We start from the raw sequence: 27131 nt of genomic DNA, 5'->3' as shown, positions 1-27131 counted from the left end.
CGCGCGGCAGCGCTGTGAATTCTCAAGTGTAGCCAAGGTCAGAGTGCATGTGATCAGAGGATCACAGACCAACCATCTTTTTAGCTGCAGTGCAGCCAGGATAGGCCAAGTGGGAAAGGGCTGGAGGATTGATGATAAGGGGCTTTTGAAAGGAGATCCAGAACAAATCAACTTAAGAGACAATTCTGAACCATACAGTGTAGAAACATCTCTACCAGAAATACCTTAGAAGAGACTAGCGGCAGATTTTGTGTGAATTCAAAGGACAGTTACCTGGTTGTCATGGATTGTTTCTATATTATATCGCTGGAAAAATAATGTACTTGAAAGACATGTCACAGTGTTATCGAGATACTGAAGTGCACTTTTGCTCACTTCAGTATTCCAGAAGAACTAGTGACAGACGACAGACCACAATTAACTGCAGCAGAATTTGTCATTCCAAATTAAATATGATTTTGATCATATTACTAGCAGCGCACAATACCCACAAGCGTGTAGAGAGGCTGAGAAAGCTATATAGGCAGCCAAGAAAATACTACATCAGGAAGATCCGTTCTTTGCTCTTCTGAGTTACAGATCTACACCAATAGCAGCTACTGGATGTAGTCCAGCACAACTCCTGATGGGAAAACAACTCAGAACTACTGTTCCACTTTTGGAAAAGAATCTGTCTCCAAAGTGGCCAGGCATGAAGAAAGTAGCCAAATCAGATAAAAAGGCTAAAAGAGCATATTAACATTTTTACCACAGACGTCTCTCGGAGAACGACTGGGTCTAAAACCTGGTGACACTTTGAGTAAAATTGGATGGAGAAAAGGGATGGACAACTCCAGCTGTCATAAAGAAAAAGAATTCAGCACTCCGATTATAAGTAATCAAGACTGACAGTGAAGAGTTCAACAGAAACCATCGACATCTACAATTTGTTTCTCAGAAAAAGCAATCAACAAAACAAACGCTACAGATGGCAGAACAAGAACGCGATGACTCAGGGATTCTCAAATGACCACAGCCAGTTGTTGCAGCTAATAGACAGCCAGATGACGAAGTTGTTTCGTGTTCGGGTCAGATAATTAGAAAACCAGTACAATTAAGAGACACTTAACACTGATACGTACTGAACTTCAAAGATAATGTGATATTGTAAATGGTAGGCATGTAGAACTTAAAGGGGGAGTGTAATGGAATACTAAGCTGTTTTATACTGGTTAGCCACTAGGTGGTACTGTGTGTAAACACCGTATTTAAAGCTAAACAGCTATACCTGGAAGAACATTAAACCATCTTATGATGAACATGTCTGGTGTGTATAACCAAGCTCTGTAGCTAGTCCATATCTGGTACAGGAACATAACAGTCTGCACTCAGATTAAAATCCTTTTGAAGTAGATTAGAACTTTTCCCTGAGTAAGGACTGCAGAATTTGGACCTAAGATGGAAGCAAATAAAAATAGCCTCATGTAAGCTGCCCATGCAAATCTATGGCCACATTTGGGAGTGGTGAAGGAAGAAAAAACATGAGTTCAGTGTAATGTATGTTATATAGACAACAATAGGAAACATTTCTAGAAGGGTAGGACCTGAATCTCTTCCCATTGAAATAAATTGGTTTGCAATTGATGTCACAAGGATCAGGATGGGGCTTCACTCACAACTTCTATGGGAGTTACACAACTTTTTCCTTGTACATGATGCTGTGCTACATCTCATAATACAATTGTAAAGTGTAATTGTACAGCGGTTACACAATTCCCATACTACATGAGCATTCCCTTTTTTGTGTGCTACGTATCCCTATTGATTATGTTAACTCCATGTCAGTAATAGTGATTTTCAGACATAGCTCCCATTGCCAGCAATGGGTGATGCATCAGACCACTCACTCTATGGGGTTAATTATATATGGTAAAAGTTATCCTATTCCTATTCAAATTGCTTGCCATATGTACATGCAGTAATGCTAGACTGTACATGAAGCCCTCTTGTTACATGTCTAGTGCATTAACCAATTTTAATCTCTAAAATGTAAGGTGTTTTATTTATACACTAATTATATATCATTTATTTAAATATTACAACTCTTGATATTTACATTTCTTTCTATTTCTGCTAAAAATATATTACATATCATACCATTAGAAAAAGAATGTGGAACACAAATAAGTACAATAAAGTAACGTTAAGGGTGAGACATAATCCCATGAAAGCAAGGAGGTTCAGAGTTTAGGCTGCTAGGTCACCCTGCTCTTGGTACCTGTCAACTGCAGAAATTTTCCTAAATCCTCCCATCTGACAAGCTTTGTGGAAAGCTGTCACAATTGACAGATAAAGCCTTACCTGAATTAGTTGTAAGAAAATAAATGAAAATATTTTACTAATATTGTCTGCTTACTGTATACAGCGCCTTTAATCTGAGGATCTCAAAAGTGCTTACAAACATTAAATAATTAAGACTCACAGCCCCTCTCCCCTGCGAGGTAGGTACGAATATTATCCCTATTTTACAGATGGGGAAACTGAGGCATAAAGAGTGGCTAAGTGACTTGCCCAAGGTCACCTAGTGAATCAGTAGCAGAGCTGGGAATAGAACCCAGGATCCTTGACTCTTGGTCCTGTGCTCTAATCACTAGATATGCTTCCTCTGTAGAGATCACTTATGTAAATATTCAAGTATTTGTATATCTACTGATGTCTGCAATAAGAGTCTGCAAAGATGTCTTTACTTAATTTCCTGTTTCTGAAATGGGTTCTTTAATCTCTGACCTCAGTATAAACACCTCAGTTTTACTTATACTATATCTTAAATGTAATTGTGTGGTGTCGTGATCAGTGGTTCCTTTTTTGAGAGTGTCACTTTGAAGAGTTGGGAGATCATGTGTAATTTAGGAGCAATCTCACATGAAAAGAAATCTAAAGATCTGCAGAAGGGGGTAAATATTCTTAACTTTGAGTTTCTTTGCACATGTTGAGGGTTAGTGTTGAAACACAAAGAATAAAGGCCAACCAGAGCTGTGAGTGCGGAACTGATGCGTGCAAAAAGATCTACCCCCTACTACTACTTTCCAAAGAAATTCTCAACATCACACTAAATTTTATTCTCAGCCACACCCATGGGCAATCTAGAGAACAAAAAATGTTTCAATGAATATTTCAACTACAAAATTTCTTTTCAACTAAAACAAAATGTTTAAATGGAAAAATCTTCATTTTGGTCAAAGTTTTGGGATTCTTTGACTCAATTTTTTTAACCAAAAACAATTTTTAAATAAGAAAATAACTTTTTTTTTTCCAATTTTCACTTTTGGTTTTTATTTAAGAAAAGATTTTTTTCCTCGGGAAACTTACCATAAAAAATAGTTGGTGTTTTTTAACTGGCTTTAGTACAACTAACTCCAGAGGGGTCCTACTGCCATAGTTGAAGAGAAATTTGCTCTTATTTTGGGAGTGAAAATTATCTGAGCCACAAAAATCCCCAGAAGACCCAGTCAAGGGGCCATGGTGGCACAACATACCGCTCTCCCTCAACTTAACTTTACCATGGATCTTAGGCCTAGTCTTCACTTACCGGCTGGTCCGGCGGCACGCCATCGATGTTCTGGGATTGATTTATCGCGTCTGGTTAAGACGCGATAAATCGATCCCGGATCGATCCCGGAAGTGCTCACAGTCGGCGCCGGTACTCCAGCTCGCCGAGAGGAGTACACGGTGTCGACGGGGGGAGACTTCTGGCCGCGTCTGGACCGCGGTAAGTCCGGACTAAGGTACTTCGAATTCAGCTACGTTATTAACGTAGCTGAATTTGCGTACCTTAGTCCGAAGTCCGGACTAAGTGGGGACCAGGCCTTTGTGTCCTTTGTGGGCACAGCAAGGCAAAACATCTAATGCTGTTTGCACGGATGGGGTTTATGAATCCAGAAGTCACTATTGCATTCTGTTTATGCATTGCTATGAAGTGGCAACTACGTTGCATTGTTTGATGTGTGAATTGGCCGATACAAAAATGCTGCAGTTGAAGCACAGGCTGTAATCGCAGTGTGCTCACTGTCCTGATGGAAGTAAAACCCCTTCCACACTCAAAGAGCCATGAACCCTGATTGTAGCCCAGTCTCCTTGAGTTCAGCTGATAGAATCTGCATTGCCATCCCAGTAGTGATTTTTATTCTTACTTGCTAGGCAGGGAACAGAACTACGGCTGGCCAGCCCCGTTCAGAGTAAGATTCATAAACTACAAAGTCGGTAGGTGAAGCATGAGGGGATTTCAGACACTATCTCTGCCTCCAGCCAACTGCTCTGTCAAATGCTTGCATTCCTAAACAAATGCTCGGTCAGGTTGGTTTGTAAGTCTTCAGAAAGTGCTTGCTCTGGGGTGGGGATGCTCCTTTCATTATTCCCTCCAATCCACCCTGAATACCATCCTTGTGCATAGCTGGCGTTGGGGTATGAGTATGAAGGGAGGCTGGATGTGTTTATGAATGAGCAGCAACCACCCTCTCGTCCTGGGAATTTGCACCTTTTTGGTGTGCTTCGTTCCCCCTCACAAGAAGAGAAAATGTAGCATCAAAGACAATTCAAACCACCTTGTAAGCATGAGAGCCTGGAAGCTGTTGAGCTGATGGTGAAAAGTGCTTTTCACTATGCCTTAACTGCAGGACAGGCTTAAATATTTAGGGCTGAATGTTGCATGGGGCTCCAGTAGCATAGCCAATGCAATTTGCAATCAGGAACTCTACATCAGTGGCTCATCTTGCTGAAAACCAGAGCTGGCTTAGAGCCACAAAGACCAGACTGAGCTGCACTGAAACGTTCCAGAAGGCTTGCGTGCTGAGACCCAAGGTTTTGTTTTGACCCATAATAGCGATAGAGGCTAGCTGCGAATTTCAGATTTATAGCTGCGATTTTCTGAAAGCTCTTGGGTCTAGGATCCCGGATTTTTGGTTTGGGCTCATCCGTACTGAGAGGCGACCTCATTTGTAACATATGGGTGTCCAAAGGAACCATCTGCCAAAACAGCTTTCCTACTGGCAGAGAAACTGATATTTAATAATCAGGCAAAATGTGTCATGCTTGGGCGTTTTAAAACAGGAAAAGTGCTACTGTATCTGGGAGTCCCTGGAGCTCCAGCCACTTTTCAGAAAAAATGGGTGTCACCAACTGTAGACTCAGATGTTCACCATGTTATTACAGTAAACTCTTCTCCAAACACAATCCACAGCCATGTGCAGTTAGGACCTGATCCTGGAAGTCTCAATTCCATTCCCTTCAGCAGGAACTGAGCTAGCTTAACACCTCCTAGGATCAGAACCCTGGAGATCACTGCCCTGAGCTAACTAGGGTAGCTTTCTTTTAAGGGAATCTATGTATCAAATCATGGGTGCCCCTTACATCTGTCTGTATTTCTCTTGGGGAGAATACATGCTGCCCCACATGCTCTACTGAGCACCCTTCTTGAGCCACTACCCTCTGCACATTCAGGCCCTGATTTAAACAAATCACTTAGGCCTTGGCTACACTGGCGCTGTACAGCGCTGCAACTTGCTGCGCTCAGGGGTGTGAAAACGTCCCCGTTTCCCCCCCCTCCCCGCGCAGCGAGTGCAGAGCTGTAAATTACCAGTGTAATCAGCGCCTGCAGAGCGGCACGCTCGCTCGCAGCGCTGCAAGCTATTCCCCTCGGAGAGGTGGAGTACTTACAGTGCTGTGAGAGAGCTCTCACAGCGCTGGCGGCGCGACTACACTCGCGCTTCACAGCGCTGCCGCGGCAGCGCTGTGAATCCCCAAGTGTAGCCAAGGCCTTAATATCCTCCTGCAGGTCTACTTCCACCGTGATTCCTGTAAGAAAGCAACTGACTAATGGCACGGGAGAGGGGTGATTGGTGCTAGTCTACATATCTCAGCAGCAACAACCAAGAAAGTTCTGTTATCAAGCACTGCGCTATCAGAATCACCATCTTCATCAACTGTATGTTGAATTACATCCCTTCCCCTTAGTCTGTGTGTCTCCTTAAGGCTGTGAAGCTGTTTGGGGCGGGGACAGTACCAACTTTTATGCTTACACAGCACCTAGCATACTGTTGCACTACTGGAAACAAATACTAAGGGATATCTACTGCTGTGTTCCATTTTGGTGCAGCTAGAATAGAACCTGCAATGGGCAAAGTTCAAAGGCTGGTTTTAAGGAATGCAATTAATGAAAACAAGGCAGATGTTCTTTCTTAGCGCTTGATAGCACAGCAGGAGATCAGTTTTCTGCCTAAAACATTGTACCATCCCGGACTGAAAAATCTGTAGATAACAAAAAGTTAAGGCAGCACTAGAGATGGGCTGAAACCACAAAATTCAGATCTGAATTTCAAACAGCAAGAGATTCTGGGCGGCTCAGATGTGGGGCTTTGGTGCAACCCATTACAAAGATAGAGGAGCCATTTTTAAATTTCAGATGGCGGGTTGTATTTCAAACACAGGCAGGGATGTTTGGATCTTGGATTGTAGTTCAGTCCCATCTTTATGCAGAGCCCTATAACTATGCCAGTCCCTCAATTTCTCTTTCAGTGTAAAAGGGGTAAGTAACTCTACTTCTAATGAGAGGGATAGCAGATTACTAAATGAATCTGATAAACGAAAAATAAGATCAATATAAGCAGAGCACGTAACTTAATAGAAGATGGTAACTGGCTGATAAACTTTTCTCATTTCAGTAATAGTTTACATTGAGACTATAATGTACAACCTTAAAAACACACACAAGTGAAATAATCAGAGGCTGTATTGCTTAAAAAAGAAAAAGGCCAGTTATAAGTGGAAACCCCTTCTGACAATTCTTCCAGTTTGGCTCTTAGTCTCCAGTTAAGCTACTTTTCACTAGCTGGTACCATGGAGCAGTGAAATGAGGAGAATGTGCAACATGCAGCAATGGTGGCTTGAGCAGAGGTCCATGAGTTCCACTGCACCCACAAAAATGAGGCCCAGATGAACTGGTGTGCACTGGGGGCACTTCTTCAGGGCCCTCAGTTCAGGTTTGGCCCGGCAGCCCCCCTTGGTAATAAGGGGGTGACTGGGACAAATTTGAGTCGGGGGTGGTGTGACCTGGTACACAGGTTCACAGACCCACTCGGATTTTGTGCTTGCCATTGATAGTGCAGGGAGTGACTCACCTACCCTGGCCAAATCCAGATCTCACTTTGGATGAGGCCCAAGGTGACTGGGTCAGGGATACAGCTCCCACCAGCAGCGGGGCTGGAGCTCAAGGAGAGGCTGGACCAGCCCCCAGGCTGCATACACAGCAGAGGCCCCCCAGTCCCTATGGAGAGGAAGCAACCCCCCTAGGCCTTTGACTTCCCCCATTCCCGTGGGGAGAGAAATGACCCCCCCCCCGGCCCTCTTTGACTCCCGATCTCCTCCCCACCTCCCGTTCCTGCAGAAAGAGCAGCGACCCTCAAAGGCCTAGGTCTACTATGATCCCCCTACTTTCTCCCCCCCAATCACTGCACCCATTGAATCAGGAAGCAACATCTGTCTCTGACAACCAGATAGTTTGGATTAGGAAAGAAACTATACAGGTCCTTTACTCTGCCACCAAAATGTCTGAGGTTTATGGGATCTGAAGACTTGATCTGCATCAGTAAAAGAACCTTGGGGGTTACAGTAAGCGCATACAGGCTAAGCATAACAATTGGTAGGGAACAGCAATCTGCACCTCTGCTGCTTAGTATTGAACATCCTTAAAATTGGCCCAAACTGGTAAATAGTTCAGCATCGGTGAGTGTAAAAAGGCAAATAAAAAAATGTGGTAAAGGTGGCTATAAAACAGGCTAAAATAACTAGAGTTCTACACCCGATGCTAGGGACCGAAAGGGAATCCTGACTCTGAATCATCGGTGATAGCAAACAATTACAAATATTTAGCTATGTTCTCTAGCAGGTGTTTAATAGCTTTACTTATAGCCGAGTTGTAATATGATCTTCCTGCCCATCTTTCCACTGGTTTATAAGCAAGTCACAGGTCTCTCCCCAGGAGTCAAACACATCCTCGGTGGAGTCTATAAGTTTGGAATTAGAGGAACAAATATTGGAAGCACAGTGAAGAGAGCTGGTACAAACCACAGGACATTCCTTGCTCTGTCCAGTAAGTCTCATGTTCCCACTGTAGTCCACCTCATTGAGGTTAATTTCACTTTTGGAACAGTTCTCTTCTCTCTCTTTATCGATCTGAGAATATTTAATGTCTTGCCACATGTAATGCGGCTGAATAACTCCATCTGAAATAGTGTACATAGGCTCTGAATTTGGCTCAGGCACATGTCCATTCATCTTCGAGAAGAGGAGACCCAGTCTTTTGAAAGACTCTTTCTTGGAGCTCGAAAGTCTCTGAACCCTATTCCCGTTTCGGACGAACGAGCGCTTATTTATTCCATTGCTTTTTGGTTTCTCTTCCACAATTTCGATCCCAGACATAGTTTTAATCAGAGCTGACACATTGAAATCTTTTTTCTTGTTGTCTATATTGAAAGAAACACTCTTGGCTTTAGCTTTTTCTCCAGCACCATCCTCGTTGGTTTCATCCTTTTGGGAGACCTCTGTGCTGCTAGTAGAGTAACTTCTCCTCTGGGGTTTCCTGTTTCCCAAGAGGTCAAGAACTTCATAGCGAAAGCTAGATATGTCCTGCTTTAATTCCTAAGGCAAGAGGGAAAATGAGTTACACTCAGAAGCTTCATCTGTGACATGAAAGAATGATTGTATTCCCCTGAGAGGAGTGTTCAAAGTTATGCAAATTTCTGATACCAAATCACTATGTACAAGAATACCAGATAAATCTTTCATTATTCAGCGGCTGAAGGAACATTTTAGTAATTCTGTGCCTAGAGAGAGAGCCTCTCTAGATCTCTATGTCTCTAACAGCCATTAGACCAGCCCTCTTGACACCAAGAAAAAAAAGGAATCATTGTTTTTTAAAAACCTAATGAAGATGTTCACGCAAGGGGTGAATGGGGGCGGGAAGGGGCTCTGCTGAAATTTACAAGCATTAATGTGACTCAGTCTTAGTTGATGGGCCCCACATTTAACTTGGGTGACAAACGTTTCCCTCTTTGGGGCTGACTCCCCCAGAAACTCAAGCATACTAAGGAAAAGATATAGCCCATCTGTCACACACAAACACTGTGATGTTTAATCTGTTGATTGTCATCTAAGGGCTGGTCTACACCGGGGTGGGGGGGGGGCGGATTGATCTAAGATACGCAACTTCAGCTACGCAAAGTATCTTAGTTCGACTTACATGGCCGTCCTCACGGCGGCAAGTCGATCGCCATGGCTCCCCCATCGACTCCACTTACTCCTCCCACCGAGGTCGTCGATTCGGTGATCGATTTATTGCGTCTAGACGAGACGCGATAAATCGATCCCCGATAGATTGATTACTATCCACCGATCCGGCGGATAGTGTAGACGTGGCCTAAGTCTGTCTCTTCATGGCTGCCTTTGATTGGTCTGCGACCTTGCATAATCATATTCCTTGCCACTGGTGTTATTGTTCATACACACAATCTTTGGTCTTATCTAGACTAGCATTTAAAAGAGTGATGTTAAATGAAATTAGCTCAATCTGATTAACACCTTCTAAAATCCTAGTCCAGACAAACCGATTGCATTTTAGAACATGCTAAACTGCTAAAGCCTAGAGGGAACCAGAGGGGGACGGGGACCTTGCCTGCTCACAAGAATGCACATAGACATACGTGTCACAGGTATGCTCAGAACAAATAATACTGGATAATCCTTTCATCAGTAGGTCTCAAAGTGCTTTACAAAGGAGGTGGCATCACTGAGTGTAGCAAAAGGAATTGTTATGAGAGGCAACTGTATTACAGAATAATGGATTACCTTAAAATTTTCTTCAGTTAATCCCTCGTTGGTTTTGGAATTTCGTATCATTGCTGCAACATATCTTTTCACTAGATTTCTGATCACTTCCTGAAACATAAAAGAACATGAATAATTCAGCTACCTACTTATTGAGGCCAAACGGGGCAGTCTCATTGTGTTTTCACTATCTGTGACGTCTCTGTCCCACTGTTTGTGGAGTCACAGACCTGCCTTTGGTGTTGAAAAATGGGACATGTTCTTTCAAACATAATGAAGCATTATAAAGAGTTATAGATCGTGCATCTTGAAAGCTCAGCAGTTAAGCATAATAAGTCAAAGTCCTGTACTTGCGTTGTGTGTATGTAACAATGCTTGTGTGAGAAGAGATTTCATGCCTCAGCCTTCCTAATTCGACACATGATTTCAAGCCACTTAACTTCTCTGCCTTGCTTTCCCCATTTGTAATATAAGGATAATTACCCACATCGCGGGGATAATATGAGTCTTAATTGGTTAAAGAATGTCAAGTGCTTTTAAAATTACAGTACAAGTCTCATATATATGCCAGGTATTATAGAACTGTTAAATATGTCACTTGGAGATTTGTTTTTCCCACACTCATGAGTCATGGACATCTCCATAGCTAAACAAATACATTTACTGAAGAACAGCCAAAACTTGCTAGATTCATTTAGAGCCACATTAGTCCACATAGATATAAACTGGGGTCCCATTGAAGTAAATGGAAATCACGGACATCTATCCAAGGGTATAGTCTATCCTGAGGGTGATCAGTCTAACATATGTTAACGGCTCCATCCTGCGAGGCTCCCAGACCTTGAGCACCTATTACTGGTACTGGGATCTGAGGATGCTCTCCACTTCATAGGATAAGCTCTTAGTGACTTGCCCCAGGTCTCTGACTCCTTCTGTGGTCCTGGGCTATTCAATTCAGACTGAATTTTTGGTGGGAAGAGATCCATTTGTGCAAACAAAAGTATGTGCCCATTTGCCCCTGCCTTTGTGCATGTCATTGCTATAATTACATAAGCAAATTGGTTTTTAGCCACTGTAGATGTGTTCACAAACACAGGTGTGCATTTGAACACACATTTTTCAGCATGTCAGTAGGCCTCTTCCCACTCCAAATGTTGCCCTCAACCTCTCTGTGCCTATAAGTGGGGAGAGTAAATCTAGGATGCGTGTCCCTCAGGCAGATTGTCAAGGTGAATTATTTAGGGCAGGATGTTCAAAGGAAGCCTTAACTCCAGGGGCATCTTTGAAAATCCTCTTTGTCAACAGCTCCGAGAACTACATTTTCAAGAATGACCGTGGATGCCTTGACTTTGTGGTGCCCAGCTTCAGACAGATAAGAGAGGCCTGAGTTTCAGAAAAGTACCAAGTGCCTGTTCTCTGAAAACGAAGCCCCTTTAAGGTGTCTCAATTTTAGACACCTAATAAGTGAAGCACCCAACAGCATGAGTCACTTGTGAAAATGTAGGCCCGATGTACTATGTAACACCATTCAGGGGATTTATTATTATTATTGTTTTTCCTTCCAGAATACTGGTATAATGCATTCAATTGGGTTCAAGCAGCTGGTATTGTAAATACACGTTCATCCCGTTATAAGTTGAATCTGATGAATTCTTGAACCCAGGCAGGCTAAGAATAAATAGAAGCTACAAAAGTCTTCGCAGTAGAAGAAAACATTCCTCTCATCTGAGCCTTCCTCAGTCGTAAAAAGACACCGATTGCTCCTTATTTGTGATGAGTCTCTGAATTCGTTGCAAAAATAAGGCTGAGCTTTTTGACTTTTTAAAGCAGCAATTTTGATGAGGATTTCACTTCACTGCGTGACCAGGCATGAAATCTTGGCTCCACTGAAGTCAATGGGAATTTCACCCAGCTTTTGCACTGTATTTGAAAAGGTGAAAGGCCACAAGTGAGTCGCTGACCTGAGCCGCACAGACCGTTTGGAAGAAGCCATGCATATTTTATTCCACAATGAGCCGAAACCTCTTAGCGCTTGTACACGTGTCAAAATACATTACAGCACTTTGCAGCCAGCAAGGTGTCACGAATCAAGCACGAGCAAGAAATAGGCAATAAATGACTTAATGTACTGGAGGCTTTACCTGGTAATGTTGATTCTGAATCAGGTTGTCAGCATGCCGTTCCTGCAATTAAATAGGAACATGTATATTACATGGGCATCAGTCACGTCTCCCACGGGCTCTTTGGAAACTGGCACAGCAGTAGCCCACTACTAAAAGCAAAGGGATACTGGAATCTGTGAGCCTGAATTAATAAATAATACTCTGGGCAAATGAAATACTAAAATATAAGGCTCCTTACTGTGAATGTTTTTAGGTTTTCATGCCTCTTCTGTTCATCCTCAGAGTCCATGTCTGGGCACAGTTGATTGTGGATCCACTTGCAAAGATACCAGATTGACTTGGGACTTGGAATAATATTAAATGGAGGTGGCAGAGTGCCACCTTCATCAAAGTAACTCATCCACAGCTTTGTCCGTGCAAACTTCCACTCAATATCCGCGTGGTCCTGGGAAAGATGGAAACAAAATGTTACTAGCTTCAGGCAAGCTGCATTAGAGGGCACATTGACAACCACTGGATATGTATCAGCTTAAAGGTTGAGTCCTGCGAGAAGATATCTGTATTAATTCACATGTACTGAAGGGGATCTCACATGATGAATGGGAGACGAATTCAGTTCCTCTATAGCCCTTGTCCGTGTAAATACAAAATTGGTATGAAATGTAGCACAATACTGAGAAATGCAGCAACACCAACATTTAGTGAAAAGTGTTCCCCTTTGACCCAGTGTCAAAACCTGGGTTCGTCATTTAAGATTTGTCCTGCCACTATTAATGGTTTCATTGACACCTAAAGCTGAGCAAGGAAAACCATTCCTTAGGCTGAGCTAGCACCAGTGAAGTCATCCACTATGAGAGGAGAAAAAAGAACTTTTCAACTCTTCTTTTCAAATATCATTGTTTTTCCTTTCCTAGTCTGCAGGTGTATAGAGACACTTCTCTGGGAAAGGATCTTAAACAGTTGTTGTGTTTTGTTTTTAAAGCTACTCTTATTTTAGCTCTTATAAATTTTAGATACAATAAAATCAATCTTGATAAAAAGGATACATTTTATTGTGCACTAGAGTCTGCATCATACTTATGCAAGGTTAAAAACACAATTAGATGCATTTTGCCTATTTTTCCATTTTCATCCTCATTGGAATAGTTCACATGTATCTAGTGCATTGCATCCAAAGACCTCAAAGTGCTCCACAAAGATGGGTAAGTTATTAGCCCCATTTTCCTGCTGCACAGAGAGGTGACCTGACTGGCCCAAGGTCACAATCAAGAATGAGGGCCCTACTTTGCTGGGTACTGTATTAACACGTAACACAAAGATGATTCCTGAGCCAAAGAGCTTAAAATCTAAATCTGTGAAATGTCTATCCATAAAAGGGGGTTGGAAGCATTGTTTCCTGTCTATGGTAACAAATCTCACATTATCTGCGGAGAGACACATCTGACTTGAGCCAGGATTTATAGACACCCTCCAGCTTTTCAAACCGGATCATGTGCTATGTCTTTTGTACTTTAATTTAAAAAGTGTCACTGTTTCATACGCTATGTAGAAATCATACTACTAGGCACAAAAGGAAGAAGATTGCTTGAGTCCTTCACTCAGAACAGTACTCCACACAGCTTACAACGTGACTCTGAATTGCAATGGTGAGGATGTACATTATGTATTGTTATCCACACAGGGTACAGCACTGGGCTGAGAGCTGTGACACTGAAGCTGTTTGGCTGTTTAGCATTTATGTTAACACTACCTCACATCAGATGACAATATGGCCTGATTCACACTGCGCTGGGAGGGGGCAGCCATGGAATTTTCTGCTTGTGCAGCCATTTCCATGAAGGGTGGCGTCTGCAAACCCATCGGACTGGGATGCTGGTCCCCAGAGCTGAACACTGGAGGAAAAGTGTAGGGTGAGGTGATGTGATTGGTTGCATGTGAGCATGTTTGTACTAAGCATTCACTAACTACAGCACAGCACTGATGCTGGCTAAGGTTCCACCTACACTATGAAAATGGGCACACTGGGTTCTTGGCTACATGGCATTGTCCTGACTTGGTTAAAATACAACCAGGTCTTGCCAGTTGAGATGGAACAGAACCATGTTTTGATCCCGTATCCACAACATGCTACAGCTCTGGATTTCAACAGGGCTGCAGCATAAGTCAGGAACATGTTCAGTTCAGCCCACACAGGAAGCATGTCAGGTCAGCACCACACTGTAGCAGGGGCGTTGAGACCATTGAACCAAACTGCAAACCCCGTATATGATGGAAACCACTTCAAGCCGCAGCACCCCAATTTCCAGCACCCATGAACTGTAGGCAGGTTTTCCGCACTGGTAGCTTTCTAAACATCGGTGGGATCATAGAGGCGGTTTGCCTTGCCCTTTGGCCTGTGTTACATTTTGACCAGATCCTCTGGATGGGCATAACAATAAGTAGCACCAAAAGGCATTAAAAGAAACAGCATCTTAACTTAACAGACAAGCTGGAGCCGAGATATATGCAGCCGCATGAAAGCTTTGTAGGCAGCCTTCTTCCAGGGAATCTACTGGAGCTGTGCAGGAGGGTTGCATAGAAAGTAACCAGACCCACATAACCCTGGCTACTACAATAGCCAACAAAGATTTCTCTTCCTCATTGTCCAGAAGGGCTGTACTATCCGGAGTACAGAGATGCTAGGAACTGCAGCCTGAGTGATGCTAATACTTTTAAATGGCCTCCGTTTACTGCGGAAATAAACTTTGCACTGAATGATGATGAATTTTAAATGCAAGACAAATTTTTGGAAAGGAAAGGTGGGAGAGAATCCTTTTCCCGGCGCACGTCTGTGTGTGCATAAGTGCACAGACATTCACAGTATCACAGATCCACTTCCTGCGCTTTGCAACATTTTGTTATATGTTTGCAAAACTTTCATGCTGATACCTAATCCCCCCAGCAAAACTCAGCGCAAGGCCGAACATACTAAACACTTACATGTCTAAAATCATCCCAAGTGCTCTTTTATTAGCCTTTTTATCCATGTGGCTGATCCCAGGTATTTTAGTAAATATAGCAATGTGGTAAAGAGCTAGCAAGTCTTTATTTATTATTGGACAACTGCTTTGCCTAGTGTTACATTTTAGGCCAGGCACTGAAGTGTTAGTTATTTCACAGAGCAGGCACATGGACGGAGTTGAAATCCATGAAAATTGCTGTTTTCCTGTGGACTAGAAGAGACCAAAGTTGATATGTTGTTGCAACTACTATTCTAATTTGCCTCTATGTGTTTCTAGCTCAGAGACAGGAATGGGAAAAGAGACTAGCTTCAGAGATACTAGAGAGAAGGCTGTCAGAAACTGCTGATCAGCTTGTGTCCTGTAACAGGAGACTTGATAGCCCTTGTATAGATTACCCTAGTTTATGTCATTGCAATTTCTATTCTTATTCATGTGTCTAATTTTCTTTAATGTCACTAAGTTATTTGTTTCAATAATGTTCTGCAGTTGCAAGTTGCACAGGTTAGTCATATGTTGTACAGAGAAGTATTTCTTGATTCACAAACCCAAGTCTCTTTTGCTACAGCTTCTGGTTCTTCCCTTGTGCTACTTTCTTGCTCTTTGTGGGTCACTCTAATCTTCTGGCCACTGGTGCATCAGCATTTAAAATAAACACAAGAATGGCTAGAAGATGGGATTGTTCTGCATTTTTCTTTCCATTTTAATGGTTTTCTGTATATTTTGAGTATGACCTTTGAATCTGTATGTAGCTTAGTGTTCAAACCCCCTCCAGGGATTGGCAGAGAGCTCTCTCTCTCTCTCTCTCTCTCTCTCTCTCTCTCACACACACACACACACACACAAGATCACAATTGCCCACTCTGGCTTGCAAGGTCTGATAGGGTAGCAGGGCTTGGCCAGCTGTGGTGAATTGGTGGTACCTAATTTCCTCCAGCATGTTATAAGAAGGCTGAATGCTGGCTGGAGGACCTAGTTGGTAGTGGGAGATAAGTGGTTGTTGCAGGGAAGAGTTATTAGGAAGGAGGCAAACAGCTAGTTTTTTTGTTGTTGTTTTGTTCGGGGTGCGGGGTTTTAACCAAACTGACATTTTGTCTGAATTAAGCCTTTTTGATTTCTCCATTTCAGACCAGAATAGGGCCTGGGGTGTGTGTGGGTGTATGTGTGCAGGGTGTGGTGTGGGTGTGGGTGTAAAGTTTTGGAGTAATTTTGTGTGGCCCCTGTAAAACTAAATGCGCCCATCTCTTGGGCTGGGAGAACCCTGGTCCCAAATCCATTTAAGCTTCACCTGATTTGTCACACACATGCAACTCTAGTATGATTTCTTTTAAAAAGACAAACAACTTGCTAAAATCTAACCCAGATTACCCAATCTTGTCCTCATTTGCTGCTGTGAATTCCCCGGAGATTCCAAATCAAGCTTGTTTCAGTTATTTGCACAGCTGTTTTGAGAACCAGAATGATACGGGTAAAGCTATTTTGGTGGTAGTTTTACACTGGGACTGTGCAATGGAAAGGCTATTTATTTTACTGAGAGCATTTGTGTGTGCCAGGCAACTACCCTTTCCATATTCGAATCCCTCCTTAGGACACAGGTCAGAGGCAAAGTTGTTCAGTGATCACCCACCACAAAACAAAGTACTTTTTAAAAAACCATCTGTCCTGCTTTGAGTTTTGTGCTTCACTGATCACTCAGTGCATTATAGGCCAAACTCATTCCTTCAGCGCACTGAAGTTAGTGCAGCTATCCCAGGGATGAATATGGCCCTATGTATTTGACTTTGTGATCAGCTCAGTCTTGAGTGTAAGTTCCTCAGGGAAGGGACCGTAGCTTTCTCTGTGTTGTACAGGGCTCAGACCACAACTGGCATTTAATAAGTAAGAAAACCCCCTAATAAAGCAAGTTGATAGCATTTCTTTGAGACGTGTGTTTATGTGAGGGAGAAGGGTGCTGCCGTTTCACAGAGGAATATTAAAAGAGAGCAACTTGGATAAAATGTCACTCTCGGTAGCATCAGTCATATTCCAGGTATCTCAACATACCATCCAGAGCAATTCACTTAATGCAACCTGTAGTGACAGCAGACAACAGGAGTATTCTGTACTTCGCACTGACAGCTCATCTAGGCTTTGGCATTGTCACCACTTCTACTGAGAGAGAGAGGGGAGGTTGGCCAGGATATGAAGCTTATCCCCTAACCTTTCACCACAGCCAGGCAGAGCAGAGTACTGACCTTGGGGGGGCCACGTTCAGCAGGCACAACTCCAGTGGAGGTGCAGGACCTCCCCCACCTTGTATTGCAATGTCAGCCTGGTCTAGGAGCTCAGGTCTTGCTGGGACCCATGCCACTCGCCCCCCCATGTGGACATCCTACTCACTGAGCTGGGCGGACTCTGATTCCCAGCTCATTTGTCATTTTTAGATGATTGTTTTTTCCATCCGCTAGTTCCACATGTGCTCTGCAACATGCCCTTGTTGCCATAGCAATTCTGTATTCATATCAAGATTAGATTTCACTGCCCTTTCTGCGGGCCACGTCCGTGCCACTTATCCCGTCCTCCCTCCAGGTCATCACTCGCTGTTGTAGCCTTAGCACATTTTAGCTCTTCTGGCTGAGTCAAAACCACTTAGCCCAGTCAGTCCCCAAAAACGCAGGGCACGGCACACAGATATTTTTTTTCTTCCAAAGAAATGTTATCAGGATCCACTGCAATGAGGCTACACGGTAGTGTCTGCACAATCCTTTGGCAAATCCCTGCCAGTTAAAGGGGTAATTAATCTTGTCTGGAGATCCCCATGTGGAATTGCCGCGGCCATCTTATTTTGATGGCCACGAGGATTTTCTAATTCAATAGCAGTGCTGTATTCGCAGATGTGCCAGATCTGAAATAATTACCTACTACACTAATTATCCAGCATAATTCAAGCACTAATCTCAAGCTTTATCGCTGGGTAGAAAACCTGTTATTTACATTTTTTTAAATGTTTTATAAAGATTCCCATTACCATCTTCCCTTCTCCCCTCCCCTCCCCCCAGCCACATGGTTTGAATCATGCTTTACCAAATAATGGGCCAGATCCTTAGCTGGTATAAATTTAGCATAGATCCATCAATGGAAGTCTGTCTTCTCTAGCTATCTTAAGTGGCCCCATTAACACGCTATCTGAGCACCTCACAATCTTTAAGGTATTTATCATCACAATTCTTCCGATAGGTAGGAAAGTGCTTTTAGTTCCATTTTACAGATGAGGCCCAGATCCACAAAGGCATCTAAACCCCAGACTTGGTTACCTAAGTCCCAGTTTTGGCTCCACTGCAATCCACAAAATTCCCACTAAACCAGGGGTCGGCAACCTTTCAGAAGTGGTGTGCCGAGTCTTGGTTTATTCACTCTCATTTAAAGTTTCGCGTGCCAGTAATACATTTAAACGTTTTTAGAAGGTCTCTTTCTATAAGTCTATAATATATAACTAAACTATTGTTGTATGTAAAGTAAATAAGGTTTTTAAAACGTTTAAGAAGCTTCATTTAAAATTAAATTAAAATGCAGAGCCCCCCAGACTGGTGGCCAGGACCCGGGCAGTGTGAGAGCCACTGAAAATCAGCTTGCGTGCCGCCTTCGGCACATGTGCCATAGGTTGCCTACCCCTGCACTAAACCCTATAGGCGCTTACTCACTTGGTGCCTATGTTTTCAAGGTAGAAGTTCCCTAGGTGCCTATGTTTCTGCCTCTGGGCTTGTGGACAGCTGCCTCACTCTAGGCATCTGGACACCTATCTCCCACCTAAGCCCGAGGCGGTGGGTTCTCCCATTCGTGGATCACTAAGCAGAGATAGGCACCTAAGTCCAGGCTATAGGGAGGCACCTATCTCAGACATACACCCCCTGTCATTGGCAGCTCCCATTGGCTAGTTTAGGTGGCTCCCCACCTAGCACACTGGCTAACAAAGCTATCTCTCCCCTTTCATTGTATAACGAGACTAGACGCCTAACTCGGGCTTTGTCGATCTCAGCAGTGTTCCTGTGAGTTTCTACGTGCTGCAGTGCTCAGCGTTGCAAGACCGAGGCCCCTTTGTGGATCTGGGCCAGAGAAACCAAGTGACTTGTGCAGGTTTGCCCCAGTTTCCTGAGTCCCAGGCTAGTGGCCTAATCACAGCACCACCTTCCCGCTCAAGTCAATAGAGTGATTCCAAATTTACACCCACTGAAGATCTTGTATCTTAGTACATGAATGGGCTGCTTGTAGGTCAAGTCAGGCTACGTCAGCACATTGTGTCAATACAACCCATCAGCTATAATATCACCCAAAGAGAATACACTCAGCACACAGGCCGTCAAGCACTCCGAAATCTTCACATTTCATTTTTCTGTACGTACAATAATGAATCCCCACTAATTCATCCTCTCCCTGCTAGGCTGAGGTGCACGAGTGTCTTTGCTCCTATTTTTATGACAAGGGGAAGAAAATGTGTTCCAAGAACATGCACCTTTCTGCAGAAAAGGGGAGAGATCGTTATCAATCTAGCCTCTTCCTGTTCGGCCCCAAAAAGGCTCTGTGTGCTGCTCCCATTATGTTGTTACGCAACAGCAGCTAGTGGGCTAAGTTGGAATCAGGCTGCCTGGCAGGGATAGTTTTCTGCTTGTCACAACACCCTTTGCTTGAGTATGTCACAGGGAAGGTGCAAGGTGGCTCCCCCTTCCCACAAGGGCCATTAGCAATTACAATCCCTGCACCCAGAGTGTAGGGGGACTGCTCTCTGCTAGTGCCCCAAGAAGCACCAGACTCCTCAACAGGTCACTGAGATGGTGTGGCATCACACAACCACCAACACAGGCCTAAGTCTAGTACACCCAATCCAGCCCTCAGTTTGGGGGACAGAAATAGCACTCCTCGTGTGTTAAGCTGCCTGGGCATAAAATAAAATGGAAGCCATCTTCAGTATAAGTCCTACGTTTGAAGGTACCTAAAATTCTGCCAAGGCTTTAGCATGAGTCTAATTGCAGCTTATTATTAACTACAGGTCTGCCTCGGTCACACGTCACTCCCTGGAAAGGCAATTGTTACTATGAACATGTCCATCAATTATAAATATTTATTGCAAGTGCCTTTGGGGATTACAGTGCCACGCACATACTCAGTGCCCAGTAAATAAGAAGAAGAACTAATTATCTTTGTTTCATTGATCAGTCTTTCATAGAAATGGATGTGTCCATTTGGCAAGTCGGCTGATTTTGCCAACTTAAGGGAAGCATTTGGTGTATGTTTGGAAAATGCACACTCCAGCATCTCTGCTATTTATATCTTCCGTGGATAGGATACATTTGGTAATTAAAATCTTTGTTCTAGCTTACACTGCAATACATTCCACAAGGTATTTGGGTTATACACACTAATTACCTCTCATCTCCCAGTAGCATATCTAATGGAAACAATGACAGCTAATGAGGAGGCCTGGGACTATAATATTTGGGGAAAATATAGAACCACGTTCCAGGCTGTCCTTTGTGCTGTTCGATTATTTTGGGCTGACAAGCGAGATGCATGTGGCACAGCTCTTTTCTTTTCCTCACTAACATGCCAACAAGTTCAGTTTTGATTTGAATACCCACATAAATCAGAGCAGTATGAAGGTGATCAAGCCAAATAGCCCCCTGAAAAACACCAGCAGGAAGAAATGCTGGGAACGATATCAACAAAGGCCTTGTTAATCCCGCTTCCCATTGTTTCTCCGATAGCGCAGTCTGAAAAGAGCCTTTTCTGCATACCGGCTAGGCTGATAGCATTACCAACACAAATACGTTACCTCACTACCTACTGCTGTGTCAGATTGAGTCATCCACACCAATCAACAGCAAACAACTGAAGAGCTGTGGCGATGCATCTAAACGACGCTAACGCTGCTGAATGTATCATGTGCATGGTAAAAATGAATCTGCGATGCTTCAGTTCTCCGCGTGCCCCCCCCCCCCACATAAAACCTTGCCTTTGCTTCGTGTACATAGTATGTTGGATTTGGATCTTAATGACCCAGTTGAGAAGAAAGCTGATGCATTTTGCTATTGAGCAGGTGGGACCCAGAAGCAAGGGGGAGATAGAAACCACATTTTTCCACTCTGGATTAAAATATGGATTTCAAACACACCAAAATGTGTGGCGTTTGCATCCTAGGATCCAATTATGGCCTATTATAAAGGCATAAGACATTTTCAAAATTGGGATTCCGGTTTCCAGCACTCTCAAGATTCGAGGGTATTTTGGGTCTCAGGCTTTGGTTCATCTTGTTCTAAAGGTAGTTTGCAATGTTTAGTTCTGGATTCTGATTATGGATAACCCCAAAGTACATTTGAGGTTTTTTGCCATCATCTTCTACAGTCGGTAAATGTTTACTAGTAGATTTCGCACTTAATCGACCAGAAAGGTAGCGATACAGTAACCTCCTTGTAAGCCTAACCCTGGGAGATGTTTTCTCAAATTGCTGGGATTTTCTTGACTCAAAGCAAAGAGATTCGGTATGAGATTTGTTACTCATCCATCTACCTCTTCCCGCTCCTCTCCCAATCCTCCATTGCATTCCATATTCCCTTTTTGATTTTTTATGACTTCATCTCCTCCCATATACTCCTACCCCATCCTAGCATTCCCATCCCAAATAATAAATAAACAAACAAAATACATAATTAGCAAGAAGCCTGAGTCATTAACCAAAACAAACATATAGTGTTATTGCGGTAACCCATGTGCTATGATTCCCCTCCCCTCCAATTGTCTATCTTCGCTTGCTACAATTTGCTCATATTTAGGTGGTAAGGTCACTGGGGCAGGACTATATCTCTGGTATATTTTGTAAAGTGCCTAGCACCAATGGGAGCTCAATGCCTGCTTACTGAGGTCCTTACGCACGGATTTAGGTGACTAACTGTAAACTCCTATGTTTGAAAAATGTTAGCCTAAATGCCAGGATCATTTAAAAATACCTCCTTACGTCAAAGGAAAGGAGATTATTATAAATTAATAACTGATCAAATATGTTCTTTTGCTGACCTTTGAGCTGCAGATGTGGCATCGAGCCGTGGGAGTGGGAAAGCCTTTATTTTTCTACAAACTCTGATACTAGGGGGCTATAATGAAAGGGCTGACAGGGCCTTAACTATAGAGTGGCAACAACTTCATGCTGTAATCACATTAATCCAGACCAATATTTACACCATAGAATTCTGTTTCATTAGACATTCTCCAGCTTGTTTTATCTGGTGGGGTCTATCCTGCTTTACCTTATTAACATTGATTTAGTTGGTAGACTGCAGCTTGTTGAAAAATGAGTCCCTAGAGTTTTGGAATCCTTTAAAAAAAGCCATGTTTCCGAGGGCTCTTAATGCATCTGTTCGTATTGCCTCCTCATCAGCTGGGAATTCCCCCTCTCCCCCCATTAAATCCCATTTGATTTCTTTTCCCCAGATAAAGCTCCTTTAATATATATTTTAGGAATATGTTGGAGGGAAAAGAAAGAAAAAAGACAGTAAGAGAAGCAGCGAGAATATTTTCCCTCTACCTTTTGATTATGTTGTTGTTACTCTTTTAACTAAAGGCTCTTTAACGCAGCAGCCTGAGATAATGTTAATTCAGCTTGTCAGGTCTGACTAAAGAACAGGAGATTGCGGCAGGTTGCAACCTCTGTGGTTCCATCTGGATATTTTGACTTCCATCATGTAGCTATAAGGAAACCTTGCTGTGCTGTAGTGGGCACAGAGCCACAGACTTGTCATATGGGGCTCTGCCAGGCTGAATGCAACAGGGAAAAGAGAACCCATCAATATTGTACTTGTGAATGTCTCTTTATCAACAAAGCAAACTGGGAGTCATGGGTGGGTTTTGAGCTCATCCTGATCCTAGACTTGCCATTTAACGCTTTCGTTCCTCTCAAGAAGCCATGAGCTGGGTGGCTAGAATGCTACAAGGGGGTTGGCTTTGAGATAAAAAGCAACTGGAAGGATTTAACTGCCTGGTCCTGCTGAGCCCTCTCAAGGGTATAAGGGTTTACAGGGTTGGGCCCTAGGACGGAAGCGTTCTATTTGCTTATTCTTGCAACAAAAGAAGAATGCAGCATCTGAAGTCAGAGCACATAAACTAGATCCATCTGGAGGCCCGGCAATAGCAGATGAATATTAACAGCGTGATTCAAGTCCACAGGTGATATGTAATTAGGCCAAAGCCAGTGAAAACACAAACAGTTCTACATCTTCAAACGAATATTTTAGCTTGCTAGCAAACCAACAGTTAAACTCCCCTGCACTGCACAGATAGGCTCACAGTCTGATTTTACACACGGCCTCCTGTCGCTGCATTGTGGAAGCACCACACACCTTTGCTGCGCCAACGCTCCCTTCAGTTCCACATGAAGCCTTACAAGGTGTCCCCCACCAAGCCTCAAGTACTAGGGATATACTAGTGGGCCCTGTGAATCAGGCAGCGTCTCACAAGCTTCTTTTCTTACTGCTAAGGAAAACAAAGGCTCACCATCCAACTTTCCCTACATCTCATGTACAGAGATGGGGCTACAATGCAAACTTGATTATCCCAGTATCGTAGGAGACATTTAATACACGTGGATAACTGGGAGAATTTTCAATGTAGTGAATAGGCATCAGAGGACGTGACCCACTTTTGGATAGCAGAGTAGCAGCTAACTGAGGTTTGGGTAATTGCGATTATGTTGTAGCTAAAAAGATTCCTGGGCTAAAAATGCACTTGTGCACAGAACACAGGAAGTTGGTTTGCAAATTGGAATTACATGCACAATGGTATGTGCATGCACGGATCCCCGAGCTGCATGTGCACACTGGATATTTTGGGTGCCCGGTTTGTGTGTGCACTTTAAACATGTCGGCCTCAGTATCTATAGCGTCTTACCATCATAGTCCTTCCTGAGGCCTAAGTCCACAAACTGTGTCAATTCCACTTTCTACATTATTGTGCATAATTATTAGCACAGCATCATAACGGAATACACCAATCAACACGGACAAAGTTACATGGTCTTTGCCCAGGGGATCTTACCATCTAAATAAAATTAATGCAAAATAAAATTGGGGGACACATAATGATAAAAAAGAGACTGACAATTCATTTGCAGAGCAAAGCTAAAGGAGAGGTGTACACATCCCCCTTTAAAACTCAGTTGCTTTGCTAATAGGCACATATGCAGCTTCGAGAAACACCTGTCCAAATCCGCATGTACAAGAAGAGCATAACTTCATTTCCTGCTCTACTTCAAGGTACATAAACAAATGCAAGCCTCGATTTGTCCTTGATAACAAAGAATAGGTGGACCCGAAACAAAATCCCAGATCCAAGCACTTCTCCACTCTTTGGGGAAGCTTGGATACTGATCTAAATGTTGCAGCTGACCTCACTTCTCTTACGGACCGATTCACAATGTCTAAACACATCCTCATTCGGGGGCAGTTTGGATCCAGATTTAGATCCAAGTTTTGTGGCTTGGACCATCTCCTGAAAAACCCAGGAGAAGAATCAACAAAATTGGCAAGTTTCTGGTCCTCTAGAATGCCAGAAAGAATATCTTGGCTTGAAGTAAAAACCTGGAAGTTCTTGTTATCTATTGCATGGTTATCAATACTAGCATTCAGTTATGCAAACTAGGACATGGAGAATGACATCTCATGTTTTGTGCCATTAACCATGTATTGCCGGAGTCAGAAAGGAGTCTTTCCCTTCTCCCCAAAAACAACGTTTCACAATTCCCTAGGTGCATTATGGAGGTTTTACACCTTCCTTAGAAGCATCAAGTGTTTGTCACTATTGGACTTGCTGAATGGGTGGTCTGATTCTATGGGTCTATGAGGTATAATTCATGTCACATAAATGACTCTCAAGAAATGGGAGGCTGGTTTTATTTTTGGACTTTTCTATGGATGTTGTTGACAGACTCATAGTGGACATTGAGAAGTATACAACTATCTAAGATGAAAACTGTGGTATCTTGAGAAGTGTCTCATAAAACCTGTTCCCGTACATACACCTGCATTCTTCAGAACCTATCACCCTGAACCCTCTTGGCATGACTCATACAAAACCTCTCTGTGTCATCTTTGGGAGAAGCTGCAATATGAGGCAGGCACACACAGAGAACCGATTTTGAACTAACTTTAAAACTAATAAGCAGGAAGATCAACATGCAAGAAAACTCTCTAACTTGATACATGCCATTATTCATTCTAATACATTCCGAACTCCTTTTCCCCACTCTAAGAAAATGTAAATTGACACAATGCAGCAATATCCACAATGTCTCACAGTCAGAATTATAAACCTAAGCAATGTGCAGTGATGTGAGCAGAAAAGGTTAAAGTTTTCATCAAGCCTGCAGGTAGCAAACCATTGTGACAAGTGAAATTCTGCCACACATTACAGTAGGCAGTAGTTACAATTGTGGCACTGAAGGAGTTAAATTAATGCACAGAACCAGAGGAACAGAAAGCCAGAGAGGTCAGAGGTAGGAGAACTTCTTGTGGGAAATCCACTGCTGTGCTGTGAGCAATGCAATAGGTGGCTGAAAAATCTCTTAAATTTATCTGTGTCTTAATTACTATGCTGTCTGCTGCTGGCAAAGCAAGAAAATTCCATCTAAAATGCTCCTAGATTTGTAGTCAGAATTTCCTGGTAGTGTTAATTTATTTTTAACCACCCATACCAGCTGTCCTTGTTTACTACACGTAGACCCTATATTTTTAAGGAGAATATTTGCCACTTTGTCACCCTGTCTCTCCAATAACAATGTCCTAATCCAATGTATTCCAATACAGGGTTTAAAAGTATGTTCCTATTTTTCTGCCCAGTGTCCTAATTTGTATTGCTCAAGCATTGGCAGGTACGTTTTTACTAGGTCAGCCAATCTGCCGTCAGTGATACACGTGCATTTGGCTGTGATTTTCAAGTGTAACAGACACTTGAGATGACACAGCCAGTCATTGCAATCCTCATTTTTGTGGGAAATGTTTCTTAAATCTCCTATGACTTGATTATCTCTATGGGGGAATAATCATCTTCCATTTTAGCCTGCAAGATCCCAGAGCACTGTCCCAAATGTATACTGTGTATAGATATTAGCCACCTCTCAAAAGAGTGGAACACAACAGCTGCCTCGCAGAGCACCACAGCACTACACAAAAGGAGGTGAAGGAAAACATCCTACCCCGTGAACAATGCAGGAGTGATTCACAAAGACTGGCTGCAAGAGGCCAGTTGAATTTGGCCTGGGTGCTGGGAAGAACTCTCCAATTCTTGCTAAAATTGCATAGTTTATTAAATAGCTATAAATGCTCAACATCCTATTTTATAAAACAGCCAGTAAACCCATGCTGGAGTGTTGGCTCAGTGCCACTGGCTGAATCACCAACACTTCTTCTTACAGATTCCTAGATTTTTCTTGGAGGCTTCCCATCCAAATACTAACCAGCCCAGAACCAGCTTAGCTCAGAAGATCACAGCCCCAGGATTTTCTGAGTGCAGACAAGTGACGGCTTCAGCTATTAAATGTATCTTTGGTCACGTTGCTTTTGCTGTCTGCACAAGGTTAAGATAACTGTTGATATTGCTGCTGTGAGGAACTCCCACAGGATATCACAAAACACCTAGAATCTGAATCCATCTGGGCCATGATTTCACAAACCATGCTGAATGTTTCCCCTTGCAAAATGCATGTGCATCTTTGGTCCCAGAAAAAACTGCATTCCTGTGTATTAATTGGACCTAGCATTACCTATAGAGTTATAGTACACCTTTCACAAGCATCAAGGTGCTTTGCAGAATTACCATCTATACATGCAGAAGAACTCCTTCACTTCAGACGCAACCAAGCGGTGACAATATGAGAAATAACTTATCACATAAACTGACCTCATTACCCACCCTGTTACTTTATGCAACTCATGAATGATGGAGCTACCTGGCCACCCCAGTCTCATGAAGATAAATTTCATTGTCCTTCTACTTGTCATCAAGGCATATTCCTTGTGCATTCATAACTTGATGCTATTTCTGTCACTTCTGGACAGGAATTTAGATGAGGGAACCAATCGTGCGAGACGTACAGTAGTGTTCTGTGCTGCTATATAGAACATTCTGATCCTCAGAC

The 27131-nt window shown here is 43.0% G+C and overlaps 1 protein-coding gene and 1 long non-coding RNA gene across 2 annotated transcripts in view; both read right to left on the bottom strand.

The window, feature by feature from the left end:
• Nucleotides 1-2388: 2388 nt before the first annotated feature.
• LOC135973448 (uncharacterized) lies at nt 2389-4365 on the bottom strand. The gene is made up of 2 exons (XR_010590284.1): nt 3846-4365; nt 2389-3546 (listed from the first exon to the last, which is right to left on the bottom strand). It is a non-coding gene; the product is annotated as an uncharacterized LOC135973448 (long non-coding RNA).
• A 3195-nt stretch (nt 4366-7560) lies between these two features.
• Nucleotides 7561-27131, bottom strand: part of TRPC5 (transient receptor potential cation channel subfamily C member 5) — a 136905-nt gene continuing 117334 nt past the window's right edge. The window contains exons 8-11 of the mRNA XM_005291806.5: nt 12217-12423; nt 11997-12038; nt 9877-9966; nt 7561-8670 (exon numbers count right to left, since the gene is read on the bottom strand). Coding sequence (XP_005291863.2) covers nt 7936-8670; nt 9877-9966; nt 11997-12038; nt 12217-12423 — 1074 coding nt within the window. The 3' untranslated portion in view covers nt 7561-7935. The remainder of the gene's footprint in view (nt 8671-9876; nt 9967-11996; nt 12039-12216; nt 12424-27131) is intronic.

The sequence above is a fragment of the Chrysemys picta genome, chromosome 9, assembly GCF_011386835.1.
Source record: "Chrysemys picta bellii isolate R12L10 chromosome 9, ASM1138683v2, whole genome shotgun sequence".
NCBI lineage: Eukaryota > Metazoa > Chordata > Testudines > Emydidae > Chrysemys > Chrysemys picta.
The sequence above is the reverse complement of the archived record's forward strand: the minus strand, read 5'-3'. Positions and strand labels throughout refer to the sequence as shown.